At 44.0% G+C, this 24625-nt stretch overlaps 1 protein-coding gene across 3 annotated transcripts in view; it reads right to left on the reverse strand.

The window, feature by feature from the left end:
- Positions 1 to 3444: 3444 nt before the first annotated feature.
- commd8 (COMM domain containing 8) overlaps positions 3445 to 24625 on the reverse strand; it is a 40741-nt gene continuing 19560 nt past the window's right edge. Inside the window, exon 5 of one of the 3 annotated variants that reach the window (XM_048544402.2) lies at positions 3445 to 4695. In XM_048544402.2, coding sequence (XP_048400359.1) covers positions 4660 to 4695 — 36 coding nt within the window. In that variant the 3' untranslated portion in view covers positions 3445 to 4659. Of the gene's footprint in view, positions 4696 to 11990; positions 12377 to 24625 lie in introns of those variants that run through there. The other 2 variants (XM_048544422.2, XM_048544412.2) reach the window with 2 other exon arrangements.

Here is a 24625-nt window from a genome sequence, read left to right on the forward strand (position 1 = left end):
CTCAAGTGAAAGCTAATTCTTTTCCTGGCCATCTCACTTTCATGTATCATAAAAGTTCAAGTTCAACTTTGTAATACATAATCAGTTAAGACTCTGGGAGCTTGCTAATCACCTAACTTAAGTTCACCTACTTTTTGGAAATGATATTTGAATATTGGAATCCACTGCACAGAAAGGACTTTCTGACCTTTTAAATACTAAAATCCTTCCATGGAACCTAAACCAATAAACTATTTACCTTTGATTTAGAATCCAAATTGCCAAATGATGATAATATATCATAAAACTTTATAACAGCTTCCACAATGTGTAACAAGAAGCTAGGAGTAACAAAGACACTGTTGATCGTTTCTGAAATGGCTTTATTTATCTGCGTTTCAGAGAAGAGTGTAATAATAATAATGAAGACTTAGTGCCTTGTTGTTTATAAATTGGCTGCTGCATTCTGTACTTATATTGGAGACTATACCTCAATAATACTTCTTATCTCTGAAACTCATGTGGAGATATTCAGAACATATGAAAGGACTGCATTTATGAAGGAATTGTTTTCTTTATATTGGTCGGGTCAAAATAACAAACGTGTGCTTTTGGTGAGGCATAAATTAGTCAGGAATATGAATCAATGAGTGACTTTTTTTGTTATGTGTATTTTATAGGTGAGCAAAACAGTAAAAACGGTGAAAAGCTTTTCCACTGTTGTCACGATCCAGCGCCATTTTGAATTGTTTAAGAATAAGGAAAAAAGGGAAGATATTGTTTCAAGAGAGTCCATCAGTGTGCGTGACGTTCATTATCAACAATGCCTGTACTGCCATCCCTCCTCGGCCGACTTGTGCCAACTGCCCTGAAATCACCACCCTTCAGACACCATCTTTCGCCTCGGGGCCAATTCTCCTCTGCCACTGCTTTGCCACTGACTGTGCTGAACCTGCCAACCTCACACTCACATCGCTTGCCACTGGACCCACCTCACTGATGTCATTGTGACACCACTTCTTTGCCACTGCCAGCTCCGGATCCAACCAATGACGGAGTCACTGATCCTCAGACACCATCCTTCGCCACTGACTGTACTGTCAATGTAGCAGCCATCAATTCCAATGCCAGGTCCCATGCTTACCCCAAGAAAGTGAGTTAGGGTTTGCTTGAGTCCATGCTGGGCTCACTCACTGCCACCACAAGTTCCATGCTGGGATCACTTGAGTCCACACTAGGCCCTCTCACCACCACCAAAGCATCTAAGTTCAAAACAAGAGTTAAGTAAAGGAAAGATGGAAAAAATAAACAAGAAACGCGAAGAAAATCAGTTGGAGCGGATAAGCCCCAGTACAGGATTTTGACACTGCTGGCATCTTGATGACAAAGGTCAACACAGATTTGTTAAGGGAAGCATGTGTTTAACAAATTAGATTAATCTTTTTGAAGAGTTTTGGTGAGGGCAATGCACTTGATGTGGTCTATTTGGGCTTCAGTAAGACTTTTGACAAAGTCCCTCATGGCTGAATGATTGAATGATTTATTTGTTTTTGAGCAGGTCATAGTAAACAAGGATGTACAGAGCAAGCAGACTTAGACTGAGGCATACAGATAACATTGCACAGATAACATGTGCACTAGGCAAGGTCATGGTTACAGAGTCCATGCATCAACCTGATAATGGCGGGGAAGAAGCTGTTCCTGAACCTGCTGGTGCATGAGCTCAGGCTTCTGTATCTTCTGCCTGACGGAAGAGATTGTAGGAGATCATTACAGGGGTGCGATGAGCATTTGATGATGTTGACCACCTTTCTACTGCAGTAAGCCACGTAAATGGACTTCATGGATGGAAAGTTGGCTTCCAAGATGGTCTGGGCGGTGCACACCACCTTTTGTAGTTTCTTACAGTCCTGGGTAAAGCAGTTGCCATATCAGGCCGTTATACACCCAGCCAATATGCTTTCAATGGTACATCTGTAGAAGTTGGTGACAAACCTTATGGACATGCCGAATTTCCTGAGCTGCCTGAGGAAGAAGAAGCGTTGTTGCACCTTCTTGACCGTTGCATCTACGTGAGAAATCCAGGGCAGGTTTTTGTATATAGTCACTTCGAGGAACTTGACTCTGTCCAAGCTCTCAACCTCAGTTCCATTAATGTAGATGGGGGCATGTTGTCCTCCTTTCTTTCTGAAGTCAATGATCAGTTCTTTAGTTTTGCCGACGTCGAGAGGCAGATTGTTTTTATTGCACCATGTCACCCAACCCTCTAGCTCCCTTCTGTATTTTGACTCATCATTGTTTAGATATCCGTCCCACTACGTTGTTATCTTCGGCAAACTTGTAGATGGTGTTTGTTTGGAATTTGGCAACACATTCATGTACAGGAAATACAGTACTGGACTGAGAACACATCCTTGGAGGGCTCCAATGTTGAGTGCTTTTGCGGAGGATCTGCAGTTACCTATCTTTACTGATTGCGGTCTGTGAGTCAAAACTGGTCAAGAAATTAAGACCCCATGGGATCCGAGAAAAGTGGCATATGAGATCCAAAATTGGCTGATAAACAAAAACAGAGTAGGATGGTAGAAGGATGTTCTTGTGAGTGGATATCTACTTCCAGTGGTGTTTTGCAGTGAACAGCTGCATCCCTTGCTGACTTAAGTGATCACGATCTTTGTGGATGATTAAAAAATCGTTAATGGTAAATAGCGAGGGGGATAATCTTAAATTGTAGAGGGATATGAATGAATCGATCAACTGGGTACAGCAGAAACAACCGGAATTCAACCTGGAAAAATGTGAAGTAATGCACTTGACGGATGCTAACAACTCACGGAATTATGCTACGATTGGCTGGAACGTACTAAAGATCAGAGGGACCGTGGTGCGCATTTCCACAGATCGATGAAAGTAGAAGGGCAGGTAGATAAGTTGGTTCAGAAGGGACGTGGGGTACTTGCCTTAATGGAAATGCCATTTAGGGCTGAGATAAGGAGAAATAATCTTACCCAGTGAGAAGTGTGGTTTTGGAATTCTCTGTGTTAGAGGAAAAGCATTGATTGCTTTCAAGAATAAGTTAAGTGTAGTTTCTTAGAATCAAAGAGTATGAGTGGGGTGAAAGCGGGAGCAGGCCACTGAGTTGGATGATCAGCCTGATCATATTGAAAGGTGGAGTAGGCTCAAAAGGCTGAATGGCCTACTTGCTCTATGTTTCCATGGTTTTGCCTAAAGCTTGGGGCAATCTGGAACTCTTTGCCTGAAAGAGCGATGGGGCCAGAAACCCTTGTAACATTTATATACTTACTTGTGTCACCAAAGCCTCCAGAGCCCGGGGCCCTGAGCTGGAAAATAGTTTGATTTTTGTTGACCAGTGCAGATGCAATGGACCAAATGGCCTCGTTCTGTGTTGTGAACCGCTGTGAGTTTATGTGTCTTAATATTTAAAAAATTGACCAACCACGTGTGTTCAAAAACAGTATGTTAATTTTATTGATCTGGGACAAATCATTAGAGCACATAGCTGAATTTTTATTAAGCAAACTATGACAGGAGCAGCATGTTATGACTAAATGATTCATTCAATTATACATTGGGTTCTCTCAACTGCTGTCATAACAATTGCTGAAATTACATTTATATTTTTCTCAAGTAAGGGCATAACATCACTTGGATTGAATTGCTAATCAAAGTCTCTGACATCTTGTGAGGCATGCTTGAAAGGTTAAAAGCTGGAAATCTACCAACCACAGCAGAAAAGTATTTGTTGCTGTCATGAGCATTTCTCACAAAATATTGAACAGCCTCAGGGGCTGCACATTGCAATGGTTCAACCTTCTGGTTCAGGAGCAGTCGATTGAACCGACTGCACATCTGACTGAAATGGTCTGGATTTCCACAAACCCTTTTTATGGAGACAGAAGTCAGATGTAGTGGGGCTTATGCCTGACAACGTTCTCTGATGACATCCCCGTTCCAGTGGAACAGCAGAGGTACACATTCGGATAAGGGCCAGTAAACAGAAACAAGACGTTGCTACATTAGAGGGCAAAATACAAGTGAGTACTTCAGTGAGCCTTTGCTTTTTATTCATGCATGGACTTTAGCCATTGTTCGCTAGGCCAGTATTTATTGCTCATGCATTATTGTTCTTGAGAGGATTGTGCTATTCTGACTTGTTGAATTGCTGCAGTCATTATGGCGTAGATGTAATCATAAGGTCAGAAGTGGGGATGTCCGTTGATGATTGCAAAATGTTCAGCACTATTCATGATTCCTCAGATGTTAAAACAGTCTACATCCATATGTACCTAGACCTGCCCAATATCTAGGCTTGAGCTGCTAAGTGGTAGTTCACATTCATACCAAGCAATGCCCATCTGCAACAAATTGAATTCTATCCACAGTTTCTTGGCATTCAATGGTATTACCATTGCTGAATCCCCATTATCAATATTGTGAACATAAGCATTGACCACAACCTTAAGTGGACAACTCATACAAATACTATGTCTGGAACAGCTGGTCATAAACTAGGAGTTCTGCAGCAAGGAACTTACTTCCTGCATTCTCAATGTCTGTCCACTGTTTACAAGGCATGAATCAGGAATACTGCCCAGTTGTCTGAATGAGTGCTGCTCCAACAATGCCCGATAAGCTTGACACCATCCAGGTCAAAGCAGTCTACGTGATTGGCTCCACATTCACAGGCATCAAACCCTTCACCAAAGAGAACAGTAGCAATAACATATACCATCCACAAAATAAATGAACTAAATCTTCTTATGGAGTATTTACACAAATCACCAACCCTATAACTGCTTCCATCCTAAGGACAAAGGCAGGAAATATATGGGAAGACCATGACCTGCTAGTTTCCCTCTAAGATAGTCATCATCCTGGCTTGGAAATATATTGTTCTTTGTTCACTGTCGCTGGGCCAAAGTGTTGGAAGTCACTCCCGAACAGCACTCTGGGTGTCCTTACGCCCTAAAGGCTGCATGTTTTATAAAGGCAGCTCCCATCACCTTTATCAAGGCAATTAGGGAGGGCAATAAATACTGGTCTTGCCTCTAACACCCAGATCCCACAATCAAACATTTTAAAGATTAAATTTCTACCTAATAACAGCCATTTTACATTAGACAAAAATAACAAAAGAACTGCGGATGCTGGAAATCTGAAACTAAAACAGGAATTGCTGGAAAATCTCAGCAGCATCTGTTGAGAGAAATCAGAGTTAACTCTTCGGATCCAGTGGTCCTTCTTTAGGACACCTCAGAATATTTTACATTGCTGTGCAGTCTAACAATCATGTTGCCCCATATAAGGCCATGAGACACAGAAGCAGAAATTAGGCCATTCAGCCCATCGAGTCTGCTCCACCATTCAATCATGGCTGATAAGTTTCTCAGACCCATTTTCTTACTTTCTTCTGATAGCCTTTGATCCCCTTGACAGTCAAGAACCTATCTATCTCCATCTTAAACATACTCAATGACTTGGCCTCCACAGCCATCTATGACAGCGAATTCCATACATTCACCACTCTCTGGCTGAAGAAGCTTCTTCTTATCTTTGTTCTAAAATGTCATCACTTTACTCTAAGGCTGAGCTTTCAGGCCCTAGTCTCTCCTATCAATAGTAGCATGTTCCAAACATCCAGGCCATTCAGTATTCTGCAAGTTTCAATTAGGTCTCTCCTTATCCTTCTAAACTCAATCATGTACTAACTGAGACTCCTCAAATATTCCTCATGTGTTAGGCTTTTCATTCCTGGAGCCATTCTCATGAACCTCCCCGGAACCTGCTCCAGGGCCAGTACATCTTTCCTGAGATACGGAGCCCAAAACTGCACACAATACTCAAAATGTGGCCTGACCAGAGCCTTACAGAGCGTGAGAAAACTAAATGGAGGTGGCCATCTAGCAGCAACCCTGGAAGAAACATCACATGGGCCAAAAAGGGCAGCCAAAGTCCGGAAAGCAGCATGAGCAGCCCCACAAACTCCCTGATGACTTTTGCCCTCTGGCAATTGGTACCATGAGATTTTTGGTCTCCATTATGTGACCCACTTCCCAAATTCTCCTGAATTAGTGGCAGCAAGTAACAATGCCTGATAGTGATACTGAGCCCTTAGAGCTACCAGCCATCCTCCTTCCTTAAATAAGAAGAGAGGGCAGGCCAAGAAATCATAAATCCTTCTGCTTCCCCTACTTCCATGATCCCCACTTCCACTTTCAACCCTTGATTGTTTCCACCGGAAACATTCTTCATCTACTTTGTGTACTATATAATAGAAAAGTGATTGGTAGGGAAAGATGGAAGCATAGTGTTAATGTTAACGCAGAAGTGATCCAGAGGCCTAGGCTAGTACACTGGGGACACGAGTTCAAATCCCATCATGACATTTCAGAAAATCATTTTCTGAAGAAGGGTCTAGGCCCGAAACATCAGCTTTCCTGCTCCTCTGATGCTGCTTGATCTGCTGGGTTCATCCAGCTCTACAACTTGTTATCTGAGATCTGAGACTTTTCAGTTTTGAAAATTCAGTTCAGGTTTGTAACTAAATACTCCTGATCTGGATATTTCACAAACTGAACTGTGTCTCTGAAGTAACATATGTCCTTAATTGCACTGAGCAATTTTCTTATGTAAACTTCAGTCTTCGAGCTGCCTTAAAACATTCCAAACTCTGAAGAAGGGTCCAGACCTGAAATGTCAGCTTTCCTGCTCCTCTGATGTCCTTTGGCCTGCTGTGTTTATCCAGCTCTACACCTTGCTATCCCAAACTCTGAGGGCTTCCTTTAAGATAAAAATCAAGCCTTCATTATTCTAGAACCCAAAAGCAAGGTAATGCCTTCTGAATTTATTCTCTCTCCTGCTGTAAACTCGACAAAAAAAAACAAAGTTCCACTAATATTCCAGGAGGCACAGTTAGTGCTTTAAAATCATGTTTTTAGCACGACTAACCTAATTAATATCTCAAGAAGGTTGGAATATAAAAGCAGTGATGTGCTTCTGAGGCTTTATAAAGCTCTAGTTAGGCCCCATTTAGAATACTGTGTCCAATTTTGGGCCCCACACCTCAGGAAGGACATACTAGCCCTGAAGAGTGTCCAGCGGAGATTCACACGGATGATCCCTGGAATGGTAGGTTTAACGTATGATGAATGGCTAAGGATCCTGGGATTGCACTCATTAGAGTTTAGAAGGTTGAGGGGAGATCTAATAGAAACTTACAAGATAATGTATGGTTTAGAAGGGGTGGACGCTAGGAAGTTGTTTCCGTTAGGCGGGGAGACTCAGACCCATGGGCACCAACTTAATATTAGAGGGGGTACATTTAAAACTGAAATGAGACAACATTTCTTCAGCCAGAGGGTGGTGGGCTTGTGGAATTCATTGCCACGGAGTGCAGTGGAGGCCGGGACGTTGGATGCCTTCAAGGCAGAGATTGACAAATTCTTGATCTCACAAGGAATCAAGGGCTACGGGGAGAGTGCAGGGAAGTGGAGTTGAAATGCCCATCAGCCAAGATTTAAATGCGGAGTGGGCTTGATGGGCTGTATGGCCTTACCTCCACTCCTATGTGTTATGGTCTTATTGTCTTATGGTCTGATACGTAAACCTCTTCACAAAACATAGGCCAATGTCCATAGGTCACTAATTTAAAATCCAATCTTAAAAGAACAAATATTAATATATATAAATCACTTTTTGTCATACTGTCCATTTGTGAATCTACACTGTCTTGGAAATGAGCTCCAACGCTCATGCTCTAGTATAACTTTACTTTTTCATCATGTTGATTTTGGACAGTTCATGATCATAGTTGTATACATCCTCTTTCAGAATTTCTGATAGTTTATTTAGTTTGTTACTAAGCTGCAGTTTAGATAGGACACCATACTAAATTAGATAAAGTGCACAACCAAGACACTTGGGGGTGGTTTATTGAAAGCAGTTAATAGATAGACTTGGAGGAGAATGTGTCAATCTCATTAAAGTTGTGAAGGAAGAATTCTACTGTTGAGCTGATGTGCTAGGGACCTCTTCCCAGGGCCTTCCTTCTCTTCTTATGGTCTATCTCCCATCTGATGAAAATAATTCTGAGGACCACCCAATGAGAGCCATCTAAGGAAGATAGATGAGGACTGCTGCCTCATAAGGGCTGCTATCAGACTTGAGCACTTGTTGAGATACCTTATTTCTTGAGGTTGGTTGGTTCACCAAGCTGGTTTGTTGTTCCACAAACATTTCATTACTGTGCCTGGTAACATCTTCAGTGCAGTCTCCGATGAAGCGTCAGTATGTTTTCCCGCCTGGTTTTTAAACTCTGGGGTCTGTTGTAATGGATTGCCTCACTTCTGGGTTTCCTCCGTAGTGGAATGTATATGTGGTCGAGTTCAATGTGTTTATTAATAGCTTGCTTCGTGGAGTGCCATGCTTTCAGAAATTCTCATGTCTCTGCCTAGCCTGTCCCAGGATCTTGGTGTTGTCCCAGTCAAAATCATGGTTCTCCTTGCCTGTGGGATTGAGATGAGTGAGTATTGGTCATGTCTTTTTGTAGCCAGTTGAGTTCTGACGTGTTCCTGACTTAGGGTAGTGTAATAGTGTGTCAGGGCATGTAGAAAGTTTCTGATTCTGTTCCTGCAGGCATCTCCTCACCCAGTTCTTTGGATATCCATTATCCTTGAACACCTGGAAGAGGTATTCCTCCTCCTCTTGGTGTAGTTCCATGTTGCTGCAGTGTGTTGTTGCTCTTTTAAATAGTGTTCGCATGCAACTTCGTTTGTGTGTGCTGTGATGGTTACTACTGAAGTTCAATACCTGCTCTGTGTCTGTGGCTTTTCAATATAATTTTGTTTGCAGTTCCCCATTTGTCCTGCGGTCTACCTTAAATCCAGGAATGGGGGTTGTTTGTTCTTCTCCTCTTCTCTGGGAATTTTATTCCGGTGAGGGTGTTGTTTATGAGTTTGTGTGTCTCTTCTAATTTGGTCCGTTTAATGATGTCAAAGGTGTTGTCTACATAGCGCATCCATAGTTTAGGTCGGATTTGCAGAAGGGCAGTCCTTTCCAGTCTTCGCATCACTGCTTCTGCTATGAGCCCAGAGATAGGCGATCCCATGGGTGTCCCATTGATTTGCTCGTATGTTTGGCCGTTGAAGGTGAAGTGGGTGGTCAAGTATAGGTCCAGTAGTTTTAGCATGTTGTCATTGAAGATGGTTTCACTGGGGCCATGTTCTTGTTCAAGTAGTGTTATCATTGTTTCCCTTGATAGTGGTATTTAACATACGATGAATGGCTAAGGATCCTGGGATTGTATTCATTAGAGTTTAGAAGGTTGAGGGGAGATCTAATAGAAACTTACAAGATAATGTATGGCTTAGAAGGGGTGAACGCTGGGAAGTTGTTTCCGTTAGGCGGGGACACTAGGACCTGTGGGCACAGCCTTAGAATTAGAGGGGGTAGATTTAAAACTGAAATGAGGAGACATTTCTTCAGCCAGAGAGTGGTGGGCTTGTGGAATTCATTGCCACAGAGTGCAGTGGTGGCCAGGATGTTAAATGTCTTCAAGGCAGAGATCGATAAGTTCTTGATCTTGCAACGAATTAAGGGCTAAGGGGAGAGTGAGGGTAAGTGGAGTTGAAATACCCATCAGCCATGATTAAATGGCAGAGTGGACTCGATGGACCAAATGGCCTTACTTCCACTTCTATGTCTTATGGTCTTATGTCTATTGACATGAATAGGGCAGTGACATCAAACAATATCATGGTCTCTTCATCCTCTTTCTTTATGTCTTTGATAGAGCTGAAGAATCTTGGGCTGAGTGGATGGAGTGGGGTGATTTGTTGACTAGGTGCTTGAGTCTTCTTTGTAGTTCTCTGGCTAATCTGTGCAATGGAGTGCCTGGTAGGGAGACTATGGGTCTGAAGGGGACTTCGGCTTTGTGCACTTTAGGAAGACTGTAGAATCGGGGTGTGTTGCTTCCTTCAGGTTTCATCCTTAAGAAGTCTGTTTTGTTGATCTGTCCTGTTTGTTTAAGTCTTTGTAGCATGTATAGGATTTTGTTGCCTAGTTGTGGTGTCGGGTCAGTTTGTACTGGTTGGTATATGTTCTCATCGGTGAGCAGTGCTTGTGCTTTGGAGATGTAGTCCTTTTTATTCATTATCACTGTCTTGCGTCCTTTGTCTGCAGGTAGTATAGTGATGTTCTTGTCCTTCTTTAATCTGTCCAGGGTTTGTCTTTCCCATGTATTGAGGGTGTTGAGTTCCCTCTCTCTGGTTAGTGTTGGGACTACTGTCTGTCTTATTGTTTGTTGTGTTTCTTCATTGATATTGTTGGTCTTGAGTGTGGCTTCCAATGTAGCTAGCCAGTCCGTTTGTTGGTGTCCCTGTATTTGTAGTTCAGACTCTGGGTGAGGACGTTTTTTTCTGCGTCTGTCAGTTTCCTGTCGGAGAGGTTCCTTCTCCATGTGTCAGTTCTGTTGTCACTTTTTTGGGTCAGTGTGGTTAACTTGTCTTGCGGGGCCTGTCTTTTCTTGGCTCTTGTGGCCTGTCAGCTGATGTTAATGGCTCGTTCTATGTCAATTGTCCAGTCTTGATCGGTAGCTTCCTGGAATAACGTTTTGTGGCACGTAATTTCTCTATTGTATTTGTGGAGCTGGCTGTGTGCATCGTTTATCATTACCCTTACCATCTTGCAGGCGTTTTGTTCTGCTGTTTTCTGGGTCTGTGGGTTGTTGCTGGGTGGTTTGTACTTCACACTGCATGATAATACCTGGTTCCTGAGGTATCCATGTAGGAACTCTACTCCATGTGGAGTTGTTCGCAAGGTGCATTCTCTCGTTTGGTGTAGTTTTCCCATTTCCTTGACAGTTTGAGCGTGTTACACCCATAGGCCTCTAAGGTTTTGGAGTAGATTTGTAGCTTGGGTTGTGGGTGTTGAGTTTTCATTTGTCATCATTAAACAAACCAAATTAGAAGAGACACACAAACTCATAAACAACACCCTCACTGGAATAAAATTCACCAGAGAGGAGGAGAGGAACAAACAACCCCCATTCCTGGATTTAAGGTAGAGCGCAAGGCAAATGGGGAACTGCAAATGAAAGTACACCGAAAAGCCACAGACACAGAGCAGGTATTGAACTTCAATAATAACCATCCCAGCACACACAAACGAAGTTGCGTGCGAACACAATTTAAAAGGCCAACAACACACTGCAGCAACACGGAACTACACCAAGAGGAAGAAGAATACCTCTTCCAAGTGTTCAAGGATAATGAATATCCAAAGAACTGGGTCAGGAGATGCCTACAGGAACAGCAGCAGAAAGATTCTACACACAACGACACACTCATTACACTACCCTGCATCAGGAACACGTCAGAACTCACCACAAGACTTCTACAACCGCTGGGCACCAGAGTGGCACACAAGCCCATATCAACCCTACGACAGGTGCTCACCCAAACCAAAGACCCACTCCCCTCCCTGGACAGGACCAATGTCATCTATAAGATCCCCTGCAGAGACTGCGAGAAATACTACATCGGACAAACAGGAAGGAAACTAACAGCAAGAGTACATGAACACCAATTGGCTACAAAAAGACATGACCAATACTCACTCAACTAAATCCACATGGACAAAGAGAACCACGACTTTGACTGGGACAACACCAAGATCCTGGGACAGGCTAGGCAGAGGCAAGCACGAGAATTCCTGGAAGCATGGCACTCTACGAAGCAGGCTATCAAGGAGCACGTTGAACTCGACCCCATATACATTCCACTACGGAAGAAACCCAGAAGTGAGGTAATCCATTACAACGGACCCCAGAGTTTGAAAACCAGGCAGGAAAACACACCGGCACTTCGTCAGAGGCTGCACTGAGGATTTTACCAAGCATGGTAATGAAACGTCTGTGGAACAACAAACCAGCTCGGCGAGCCAAACAATCCGAGCTACAAATCTACTCCAAAATCTTAGAGACCTTATTTCTCGGAGCAGGTAGCTTACGCTGTGTCAATCAATTAGTTAAATTCTTATGACCAACGACCATGGGACAACTATTTATGGTGTCAGATGACCACTATCACCTTGGACACCTCGATTTGAAGGTTAGTTTTCATTTTTTCCAAAAACAAAACCTTATTGACAGAAAAGAAAGAAACTGCACTCAAAATTCAGTATTGTGGTGCCTATATTTCTTTTCTTTAAAGACAAAGTACTGTGAGTACTGGAAATCTGAAACAAACAATTAGAGAGTACTGGAGAAACTCAGCAGGCCTGGCAGTGTCTGTGGAGTTAATGTTCCAAATCCAGTATGACTCTTCTTCAGGAATCTTTCAGGGCACTTTCAGAGGCTGACCGGAAGAGGATTTCTGTACTTAATAAAAATTATTATATATTACAAACAAATAAAATATAAACAGTTAAGAATCACTGACGTATAACTATTAATCAAAACTCTAACCCCCTTATCAACCCCCCTCTATTCATACATATAGACAGAAAAAAATTGGATGTGATGGATGGAAATGAGGACTGGGAAGGCAGTTCAATGGTCCCTGTTCACTGGGTTTGCTAAGATAATCCTTTCGGGTTGTCAGGGCTTGCTGCCCCTTGATTCTCCATTTCCAGATACTTTTACTCATTTGTAGAAGGTACTGGTGGCTGGTTCAAACTTATAAAATCTTGGGCTTTCTCGTTAAAATCAGTAGCTTACACCTATGGACACCAGCAGACATAGTAAGTGGGAGGGAAAGAAGATCTTCTGATGTCACAGTAGTGGAATTATTGTAAATAGGCTTTGTAACTAAAAGCTTATTTTTCACCATCAGCTGTGTATACAGGACTGTGTATAGGCAGTAGTACAACATCAAGGAAAAAGAACCAACACATCCTTATCAATAAAATGTGAGGCTGGATGAACACAGCAGGCACAGCAGCACCTCAGGAGCACAAAAGCTGACGTCTCGGGCCTAGACCCTTCATCAGCCATGATCAAATGGTGAAGCTGACTCAATGGGCTGAATGGCCAGATTCTTTTCCTGTATTTTAATGTCTACATGGAGAGGCAGAGTGTGAAAATCACTGTCTGAGGTGCATCACTGTTGTCATCAATCATTCTGTAAATAATGAGTGCTCAACGGAGCTGAAAATGGCTGCAACTACATCTGGAGTGGGCGAATTAAGTGCCTTGCTCTTTGAAGGAGAGACTCAGATTTTGAGCAAAGGACAACATCATTGCACACACATCCAAGCACTGCATCTGAAAGAGACATGCAGGCTCTAACTTTCTTCTGACCCTTCGACAATAACCTGCATTGTACAAAGCCTTGCCCCACGCACTCCTGGCCATATCATGAGAAATCATGAATTAACCCGATTACTGCTTGGGCAGCTTGACTACCTTGAAAGGCGGAGCTTTGTTACCAAGGCAGCAGTCATCTGCCATTTATCCATTGCCAATCCCATGGCTCAAGAATTGCTCGCTTCACACCTTCAACCATCAGACAGCATGTAGGCATAAGGATGTGAAGCTGGATGAACACAGCAGGCCAAGCAGCATCTCAGGAGCACAAAAGCTGATGTTTCGGGCCTAGGAAGGGTCTAGGCCCGAAACATCAGCTTTTGTGCTCCTGAGATGCTGCTTGGCCTGCTGTGTTCATCCAGCCTCACATTGTATTGTCTTGGATTCTCCAGCATCTGCAGTTCCCATTATCACCAACACATCCTTATGCCTGGGAGAGATAATGGGAACTGCAGATGCTGGAGAATCCAAGATAATAAAGTGTGAAGCTGGATGAACACAGCAGGCCAAGCAGCATCTCAGGAGCACAAAAGCTGACGTTTCGGGCCTAGACCCTTCCTAGGCCCGAAACGTCAGCTTTTGTGCTCCTGAGATGCTGCTTGGCCTGCTGTGTTCATCCAGCTTCACATCCTTATGCCTACATGCTGTCTGATGGTTGAAGGTGTGAAGCGAGCAATTCTTGAGCTATGGGATTGGCAATGGATAAATGGCAGATGACTGCTGCCTTGGTAACAAAGCTCCGCCTTTCAAGGTAGTCAAGCTGCCCAAGCAGTAATCGGGTTAATTCATGATTTCTCATGATATGGCCAGGAGTGCGTGGGGCAAGGCTTTGTACAATGCAGGTTATTGTCGAAGGGTCAGAAGAAAGTTAGAGCCTGCATGTCTCTTTCAGATGCAGTGCTTGGATGTGTGTGCAATGGTGTTGTCCTTTGCTCAAAATCTGAGTCTCTCCTTCAAAGAGCAAGGCACTTAATTCGCCCACTCCAGACGTAGTTGCAGCCATTTTCAGCTCCATTGCGCACTTGTTATTTACAGAATGATGGATGACAACAGTGATGCACCTCAGACAGTGATTTTCACACTCTGCCCCTCCATGTAGACATTAAAATACAGGAAAAGAATCAGGCCATTCGGCCCATTGGGTCAGCTTCACCATTTGATCATGGCTGATGTGTTTCTCAACCTCATTCTCCTGCCTTCTGTCATAAGCCAACTAAACCCTTACTGACCAAGATCGTATTTCTGTCTTAAATACACTCAAAGACATGGCCTCCACAGCCTTCTGCAGAATTGAGTTCCAGAGATTCACCACCTTCTGGCTGAAGAAATTCCTCCTCATCTCACGTGTAAAGGGTTATCCCTTCACTCTCTGTCTGTGCCGTCTAGTCCGAATCTTGTAGATGAAGCACCAAACATAAACCTTTCTTTCTGGTAGCCCTCCATCTCAATCCTATCTGCACCTTCCTAAGTCCCCACCCAAATCATCCCCAATAGGCTGTATCCACCTACTCTAGCCTCCTTGAGCCTTAAGTGTAAACATATCAGATGATCATGCCAGGTGTGAGAGTGCCCTATGTTCCCCCATTCACTATCAATGTCCTCCACCCACACAACCCCATTCCCTTCTATGCTGTGCTGTATCTAACCTCACATATTGAGTTTCCCCCTTCATAACTGGAATCGACTCTCCATCCCAGCAATCTGACTTCAATCATCACAATAAACTTCAGTAGCCTCCCTTCCACAACTGAAAAACTGTTCCCCTCCCTGGACTGGTCACACTGGACCCACAGGATTGTTCATGGCTAACCCCTGGAGAGCAGGATTATGGAAACCCTGACCGCAACAGCCCTGAGTGGATTCTGACTGTGTCCGAGCCTGTGGGCTCATGTCAAAGGCTGATCAACTGTCCAGGATCCCTGGAAAGTGGGTGCTCCCCTGGACTTCACTGCCTACTCCACTTGGACTCTGAGACATGGCAGTAGGGTTGAACATGTGCAGTAGTGTGTTTACCGCATACGGTTCTGGCACATTGCAGGTGTGAGAAGTCCATCCCCTTAAATGATGATCATGACAACTTTGACAAGCCAAGTGGCTTTGTGTCTGCTCTAAAAGACGTCAAGATAGAAATACTGTAAGTCTTCAGGCTCTGGCTGTAGGGGAAAAGTGCAAAAAAGCAAGGCAAGGCAGGGATGCTGTTAGCATCCAAGTGTACACGAAGTGAATAAGCACTAAGAGAACAAGTGACCAGCCTAGTCTAATCTGTGAGCTGAGTGCCTGTCCACCAGCATCAAGTGTCCTGGCTGCAACATTGTAAAGGTAGACAGCAACGTGCCTGAAATGCACCATCACAGTGCAGAAGGGAACTATGCATGGACTGGAGATGTGCCATGATGGCACGGAGATGCTGGTGGGTGTTGGATGCCAGCATCCGTAGAGAGGCGCGTGCATGCAGCTGCTGCACAGGAGCATGCCCTCAGATGGTTGTGCTGGTGTCCAAGATGGTGATCCAAGGGAGAAAGTGACAAACTGAAGACATCAGGTACCCATTCAAGACTTTCATGTCGGGAATTCATGGCATCTAGTTGCTCTCTGGCTTGCGGTAGATTTGGAGCCTGTATATTATTTAGTGAGATTTGGTGTTAATGAGGATGATATGGAGTGATTATCCCTGTTTATAGAACTTCCGCTGCTCAGTAGCAAGTACCTTGCCCCGATATCAGAACTTAGATGGAAATGTGATGGCTTGTTCCTCCTAACACCGAGAAAATCTTTGCTGGATTTCTCACACAATTCTCCCAGATTCCTCATCATAGTCCATATATTTCAGGTTCCATGAGATCTTGCAACATTGTATTTAAATTAATGCAAGATAAAAGAGAAAAGTTAACAGTAAAAGTTTGTTTTCAAAATAACCGACAGATGCCTCTACACACACAAAAAAAAGCCTAAACCCAACTTGGACAGACTGTTGAGAATACAGGTAATATTTTCCCATGGTGTATGCACAGGGCTGTAACAGTCTAATTGGGCAGTTACTACCCCATTCACTATATAGAAACATACAAAACAGGAGTAGCTGTCAGTCAGATAGTCCCTCCAACCTGCTCCCCATTCAATAAGATCATGAATGACCTGATTGTCCACACTCCCGCAGAACCTTGACAACCTTTCACGCTCTTGTTAATCAAGAATCTATGTCTGCTTTAAAAATATACAAAGACACCGATCAGCTCCCAAAAACTTGAAAAGGTGAGAGAAAAAAAATCTGCACATCTGTCTTAAACATTGATCCCTCGTTTTAGATTCTCTCACAAGAAAAAACATCCATTCCACATCCATTTTGTCTGAACCTTACACGCTTCAGTTAAGTGGCCACCTACTCTTCTGATCTTCAGCAGATGTCAAGTTGAGCCTGTCCAATCTTTCCTTTTAGGACAGCTGGCCATTCCACAAAATAACGCTGAGCAGGAGAGGACGGGGACTGCTGAGTTAATGAGGTAATATATCTGTGTGGTTGCATTACCCGAAACACGACTCGGGTAGTGTCTCCCACCCATCCTCCTCCTCCAACCGAGAAAAGGGTTCTGTGCACCAGAGTGGTAAGGTAACCAGTTTATTTTTTATTCTTTATTTTTCAACAGTCTCTTTGGGAATTTAGAATAATGGGAACAGAGGTCAGGGCAGTTGGATGTTCCTCCTGCAGAATGTGGGAGGTAAGGGTCACCACCAGTGTCTCCGCTGGCTACATCTGTGGGAAGTGCACCCAACTCCAGCTCCTTGAAAACCGTGTTAGGGAACTGGAGCTGGAGCTGGATGAACTTCAGATCATTCGGGAGGCAGAGGGGGTTATTGAGAGGAGTTACAGGGAGGTAGTCACTCCTCAAGTACAAGAAAAAGGCAGATGGGTTACAGTCAGGGGACGGAAAGGAAACCGGCAGGCAGTGCAGGGATCCCCTGTGGTCATTCCCCTCAACAATAGGTATATCGTTTTGGATACTGTTGTGGGGGGGATGACTTACCAGGGGAAAGCAGTGGGGCACAGGTCTCTGGCACAGAGTCTGTCCCTGCTGCGCAGAAGGGAAGGGGGAAGAGGAGCAGAGCAGTAGTCATGGGGGACTCCATAGTTAGGGGGACAGATAGGAGGTTCTGTGGGGATGAGAAAGACTCATGGTCGGTGTGTTGCCTCCCAGGTGCCAGGGTTCGTGATGTCTCTGATCGTGTTTTTGGGATCCTTAAGGGGTAGGGGGAGCAGCCCCAAGTCATGGTCCACATAGGCACCAACAACATAGGTAGGAAGAGAGATGGGGATTTAAGGCAGAAATTCAGGGAGCTAGGATGGAAACTTAGAGCTAGAGACAACAACTCTGTTTGTCCTAAGATAATAAAATGTGAGGCCGGATGAAAACAGCAGGCCAAGCAGCATCTCAGGAGCACAAAAGCTGACGTTTCAGGCCTAGACCCTTCATCAGAGAGGGTCTCTAGTTGTCTCTAGTTTGTTGCCTGTGCCACGTGCTAGTGAGGCGAGGAATAGGGAGAGAGAGGAGTTGAACACGTGGCTACAGGGATGGTGCAGGAGGGAGGGTTTTGGATTCTTGGATAATTGGGACTCTTTCTGGAGTAGGTGGGACGATGGTCTTCAGCTGAACCAGAGGGGTACCAATATCCTGGGGGGGCAGAACTCGCTAAGGCTATTCGGGTGGGTTTAAACTAATTCAGCAGGGGGATGGGAACCAAAACTGTAGTTCGTGTATAGAAAAGGTTGAGAGTAGGGAGGTCTGAAATAAAGTTTCAGGGATGCAAGGTGGCACCGGCAAGCAAGAAGTTGGTTTGAAGTGTGCCTACTTCAACACCAGGAGCATCCGCAATAAGGTGGGTGAACTATGGGTTGGTACCTGGGACTACGATGTTGTGGCCATTTCGGAGACATGGATAGAGCAGGGACTGGAATGGTTGTTGCAGGTTCTGGGATTTAGATGTTTCAGTAAGAACAGAGGAGATGGTAAAAGAGGGGGAGGTGTGGCATTGTTGGTCAAGGACAGTATTACAGTTGCAGAAAGGATGTTTGGGGACTCGTCAACTGAGGTAGTATGGGCTGAGAAACAGGAAAGGAGAGGTCACCCTGTTGGGAAGTTTCTATAGGCCTCCGAATAGTTCCAGAGATGTGGAGGAAAGGATAGCAAAGATGATTCTCGATAGGAGTGAGAGAGACAGGGTAGTTGTCATGGGGGACTTCAACTTTCCAAATATTGACTGGGAACACTATAGTTCGAGTACTATAGATGGGTCAGTTTTTGTCCAGTATGTGCAGGAGGCCTTCCTGACACAGTATGTAGACAGGCCAACAAGGGGCGAAGCCACATTAGATTTGGTACTGGGTAATGAGCCTGGCCAGGTGTTAGATTTGGAAGTAGGTGAGCACTTTGGTGATAGCGATCACAATTCTGTTATGTTTACTTTAGTGATGGCAAGGGATAGGTGTATTCCACTGGGCAAGAGCTATAGCTGGGGGAAAGGCAATTATGATGAGATTAGGGAGCATAGGATGGGGAAGGAAACTGCAGGGGATGGGCACATTAGAAATGTGGAGGTTATTCAAGGAAAAGCTCCTGTGTGTCCTAGATAAGTATGTACCTGTCAGGCAGGGAGGAAGCTGTAGAGAGCGGGAGCCGTGGTTTACGAAGGAAGTGGGGTCTCTGGTCAAGAGGGAGAAGTAGGCTTATGTTAGGATGAGATGTGAAGGCTCAGTTAGGGCGCTTGAGGGTTACAAGGTCGCCAGGAAAGACCTAAAGAGAGAGCTCAGAAGAGCCAGGAGGAGACATGAGAATTTGTTGGCGGATAGGATCAGGGTAAACCCGAAGGCTTTCTATAGGTATTTAAGGAATAAAAGAATGATGAGAGTAAGATTAGGGCCAATCAAGGATTGTAGTGGGAAGTTGTGTGTGGAGTCAGAGGAGATAGGGGAAGCACTAAATGAATATTTTTCAACAGTATTCACTCTAGAAAATGACAATGCTGTCAAGGAGAATACTGAGATACAGGCTACTAGACTAGGTGGGATTGAGGTTCACAAGGATATTAGAAATCCTACAGTGTGAAAACAGATAAGTCCCCTGGGCTGGATGAGATTTATCCTAGGATCCTCTGGGAAGCCAGGGACGAGATTGCCGAGCCTTTGGCATTGATCTTTAACTCGTCATTGTCTACAGGAATAGTGCCTGACGACTGGAGGATAGCAAATGCGGTTCCCCTGTTCAAGAAGGGGAGTAGACACAACCCTGGTAATTATAGACCAGTGAGCCTTACCTCAGTTGTTGGTAAAGTGTTGGAAAAGGTTATAAGAGATAGGATTTATAATCATCTCGAAAAGAATAATTTGATTAGGGATAGTCAGCACTGTTTTGTGAAGGGTAGGTCGTGCCTCACAAACCTTGTTGAGTTCTTTGAAAAGGTGACCAAACAGGTAGATGAGAGTAAACCGGTTGATGTGGTGTATATGGATTTCAGCAAGGCTTTCAATAAGGTTCCCCACAGTTGGCTATTGTACAAAATGCGGAGGAATGGGATTGTGGGAAATATAGCAGTTTGGATCAGAAATTGGCTTGCTGAAAGAAGACAGAGGGTGGTGGTTGATGGGAAATGTTCATCCTGGAGACCAATTACTAGTGGTGTACCGCAAGGGTCGGTGTTGGGTCCACTGCTGTTTGTCATTTTTATAAATGACCTGGATGAGGGCATAGAAGGATGGGTTAGTAAATTGGCAGACGACACTAAGGTTGGTGGAGTTGTGGATAGTGACGAAGGATGTTGTAGGTTACAGAGAGACATAGATAAGCTGCAGAGCTGGGCTGAGAGGTGGCAAATGGAGTTTAATGCAGACAAGTGTGAGGTGATGCACTTTGGTAGGAGTAACCGGAATGCAAAGTACTGGGCGAATGGAAAGATTCTTGGTAGTGTAGATGAGCAGAGAGATCTCGGTGTCCATGTACACAGGTCCTTGAAAGTTGCCACCCAGGTTGACAGGGCTGTTAAGAAGGCATACAGTGCTTTTATTAATAGAGGGATAAAGCTTTTAGCTTTTATTAATAGAGGGATCGAGTTCTGGAACCAAGAAGTTATGCTGCCGCTATACAAAACTCTGGTGCGGCTGCACTTGAAGTATTGCGTACAGTTCTGGTCACTGCATTATAAGAAGGATGTGGAAGCTTTGGAAAGGGTGCAGAGGAGATTTACCAGGATGTTGCCTAGTATGGAGGGAAGGTCTTACGAGGAAAGGCTGAGGGACTTGAGGCTGTTTTCGTTAGAGAGAAGAAGGTTGAGAGGTGAGTTAATTGAGACATATAAGATAATCAGAGGGTTAGATAGGGTGGATAGGGAGAGCCTTTTTCCTGGGATGGTGACGGCGAGCACGAGGGGGCATAGCTTTAAATTGAGGGGTGAAAGATATAGGACTGATGTCAGAGGTAGTTTCTTTACTCAGAGAGTAGTAAGGGATTGGAACGCTTTGCCTGCAACAGTAGTAGTTTCGCCAACTTTAAGTACATTTAAGTCGTCATTGGACAAGCATATGGACGTACATGGAATAGTGTCAGTTAGACGGGCTTGAGATCGGTATGACAGGTCGGCACAACATCAAGGGCCGAAGGGCCTGTACTGTGCTGTAATGTTCTATGTTCTATAATTGCAGCCTTGAAGGACTATGCTCCCATTAGTGAAATACATGCAGCTGGTGGTGAATTTAATCTGAAGGTCAGCATATCTTATAAAGCAGAGTTTAACGCTGCTCTGATAACTAAAACTGAAACACCCAGAGAGCCTTGCCTTGCCCTGTAATCTGTTAAAAGAAGTGTGAAAAGTGATATAACCTACTGCTCACCCCAAAGCTGTTATAGGGGAGTGGTTAAATGAAATGAACTCCTTCCACTCACGCTATAATCAACAAGTAACAATTTATTTATCTAACTTTAACAGTGAACAAATTAACAAACTGAACAATCGCCCCCCCCACTTAACTACTAAGTATTCCCAAATAAAACAACATTCTAATGGTATGCTGGTTAGATAAACACTAGTCCCACTTACATAAACCAAATTAATAAAAAAAACTTAAAACTTAGTCTCTCAAAATTACATCCATGATACGTCTTCCAGAATGTTCTGTGCCTTCTCTGCTGTTCTTCAGTCAGGAATGACTTTCTCTGTCAAATGTTTTAGTCAGAAATATTAGTGAAGAGTGCTCCTATGCTTTTAGTCAGCTGATGGTTTTCTGAGAACTTAGGGCCAGTAATTTTTCTCTTTAGGGCTACTGGTTGTTATCTCTAACAGATGACAGTTGCACTCACGCCAACGTTCAAATACCTTCTTCTTTTATCCCTTTGATGACTTACTAATGTCTTAAAATAGGATTTGTTCCAGATTGTCAAAACCATCAGAATTAAATTCAATTGATTTTTAGTCTCTAAGCGCCAGGTTTAAATTAATGACCTGATTCAAACTGGTCACCTTAATAACAAAACCAAACTATTGCCCGGGTTGCTAACCATATAGCCTTTTGATACAAATGTTTCAATTTTTAAGAACTTTCTGTGTACCTGCAGACATTTTTTCTCAGCTGAGAAAAAGCACATCATCTTTTAAAGGAGTGAGGCACTCTTCCCACCACCCGCCCCCCAAACAAATTCTAACATCCTGCCTTCCAATCCACAAGTACTCTACTCAACTATTTTGCCTTAGGTAAGGTGGGCCTTTCAAGGTGACTTGAGCCAAAATGGGAGTGGAACCCACACTATCTGTACCACTTTGAATTACAAATTGGCCACCCAATCAATGCGGCTAAATGACCCCCAGTCTGGCAAAGCTCTTACTGCTGCCAATGCATTTACATCTTTCCTTAAATGTTGTGCACAGTACTCCAGATATAGTCAAAGAACAAAGAATAAAGAAAATTACAGCACAGGAACAAGCCCCTCGGCCCTCCAAGTCTGCGCCAATCGAGATCCTCTGTCTAAACCTGTCATCTATTTTCTAAGGGTCTGTATCCCTTTGCTCCCTGCCCATCCACGTACCTGTCCAGATACATCTTAAAGGACACTATCGTGTCTGCGTCTACCACCTCCGCTGGCAATGCGTTCCAGGCAGCCACCACCCTCTGCGTAAGGAACATTCCACGCATATTTCCCATATACTTTCCTCCTCTCACTTTGAAGACGTGACCCCTAGTAATTGACTCCCCCACTCTGGGGAAAAAGCTTTTTGCTATCCACCCTGTCTATACCCCTCATGATTTTGTAGACCTCAATCAGGTCCCCCCTCAATCTCCGTCTTTCTAATGAAAATAATCCTAATCTATTCAACCTTTCTTCATAGCTAGCGCCCTCCATACCAGGCAACATCCTGGTGAACTTCCTCTGCACCCTCTCCAAAGCATCCACATCCTTTTGGTAATGTGGCAACCAGAACTGTACGCAGTACTCTAAATGTGGCCGAACCAAAGTCTTATACAACTGTAACATGACCTGCCAACTCTTGTGCTCAATACCCTGTCTGATGAAGGAAAGCATGCTGTATGCCGTAGACTCACCAATGCTCTTTATAATTGACACATAACCTCCCTACTTTTATATCTAAATCCTTTGGAATAAATTACAAAATTGTATTAGCTTTCCTGATTACTTCCTGTACCTACATAATAATCTTTTGAGATTCGTGCACAAGATCACAAAAAAACCTTCCTGCATCCTAGATCTCTCTAATGTCATCGTTTATTGCTTCCTTTTCATTCTTACAGCTAAAATGTGCAATATCACATTTTTGCACATTTACTAAATCTTTGGCCAATCACTTATACATTTTCAGGTCTCCGTTACAAGTTTCCAACTTATTTATGCATCATCAGCAAATTTAGCAAACACCCCTTTGGCCGCTTTATCCAAGCCACTATTATACATTGTTAAAAGTCAAAGCCCTGACCACTGTGGCACACCATTCATTACATGCCAACCAGATAATAACCCATTTAAGCCAAGTTCTGTTTCCTGTCAGTTAGTTAATCTTTAGTCCATGCCGTCTTCACAACCACTGGATAGAATACACCCAAATCCTCCTAATTCACCTGTGGGTCTCAGGTACCAATCCAACAGTTTGCACCATTCCGTTACAGAGTTTTGGGACATACAAAGTCTTCATTGACACTGTGCCTGGTTCATCTCATGGACATGGATTCAAGAGTGAAGGACTCTACCCTACTGTGGCTCCCACACAACCTGATGTGTCTTCCAGCCGCGACCTCTTCCTCGCCTTATTATGGGAATTCTTTTGTAGTCCAGTTGTTATCACTGCTGCCTCACAGCACTACAAACCCAGGTTCAAATTCACCCTTGGAGTGACTGTATGGAGTTTGCACATTCTCCCCATGTCTGCATGGGTTTCATCTGGGTGTGCCAGTTTCCTCCCACAGTCCAAGAATGTGCAGATTAGTCAGAGTGCTTGTGCTAAATCGCCCATAGTGTCCAGGGAGGCAAATGCTGAGTGGATAAGCCATGGGAAAAATAGGGTTACCAGGATAGGGTTAGGGTCTGGGTGAGATGCTCTTTGGAGGGTCAGTGTGGACTTGATGGGCTGAATGACCTGCTTCCACACTGTAGGGATTTTATCAGCTACTGCTGCTTACGTGTGGGGGCAGTGGAATTGTGTCACTCCTGCTGGTCTCCATCAGCCTTCACCTTTTTTTGGCAAGGGAGTCACTGTAAGCAACATCTGACCCATGGTTGCATCCATGGCTCCTGCAGGAGCATGCAGCACCCCAACAAGGAGGGCTATGTATCAGCTTCTTGGGGTTCTTTGAGGTCTGGTCATGGTGCTGCCCCAGCTGAGTGAAAAACACAGAACAGTCTCTTAGGTTTGTTCCATAAACTCGGAACCAATCTGATCCCATTCCCTCATCAACAATGGAAGCTGCCATTGCATGCAGTGACTTCTTTCATTATACTCTCAGAGCGCAGGTGTAGAGGGGCTCAGTTCAGTGCCCCACACTTCTCTTGAATGTCTCTAGAGTTCTGTGTTGGCTATGTCCTCTTTTAAATTGTTGGCAAAAATATCTGTTTAATTGAGATCTCAATCTGCAATTTGCAATAGCCAAGATATAAGGGACATTGCCTATGGCCATCATTTAAAATCCACTTTCTGTCTACATGCATTTCACATAGTCAATGATAGATTGTAAATGAAGTGTAGCTGCATGTCACAAACATATAATTAATGCCTTTGACCCTCAATGTCCTCCCACCCGGAAGTGCAGCCTGTGCTTTTGCCCATCAAATCAGC

Source organism: Stegostoma tigrinum, chromosome 1 (assembly GCF_030684315.1).
Source record: "Stegostoma tigrinum isolate sSteTig4 chromosome 1, sSteTig4.hap1, whole genome shotgun sequence".
Lineage (NCBI taxonomy): Eukaryota > Metazoa > Chordata > Chondrichthyes > Orectolobiformes > Stegostomatidae > Stegostoma > Stegostoma tigrinum.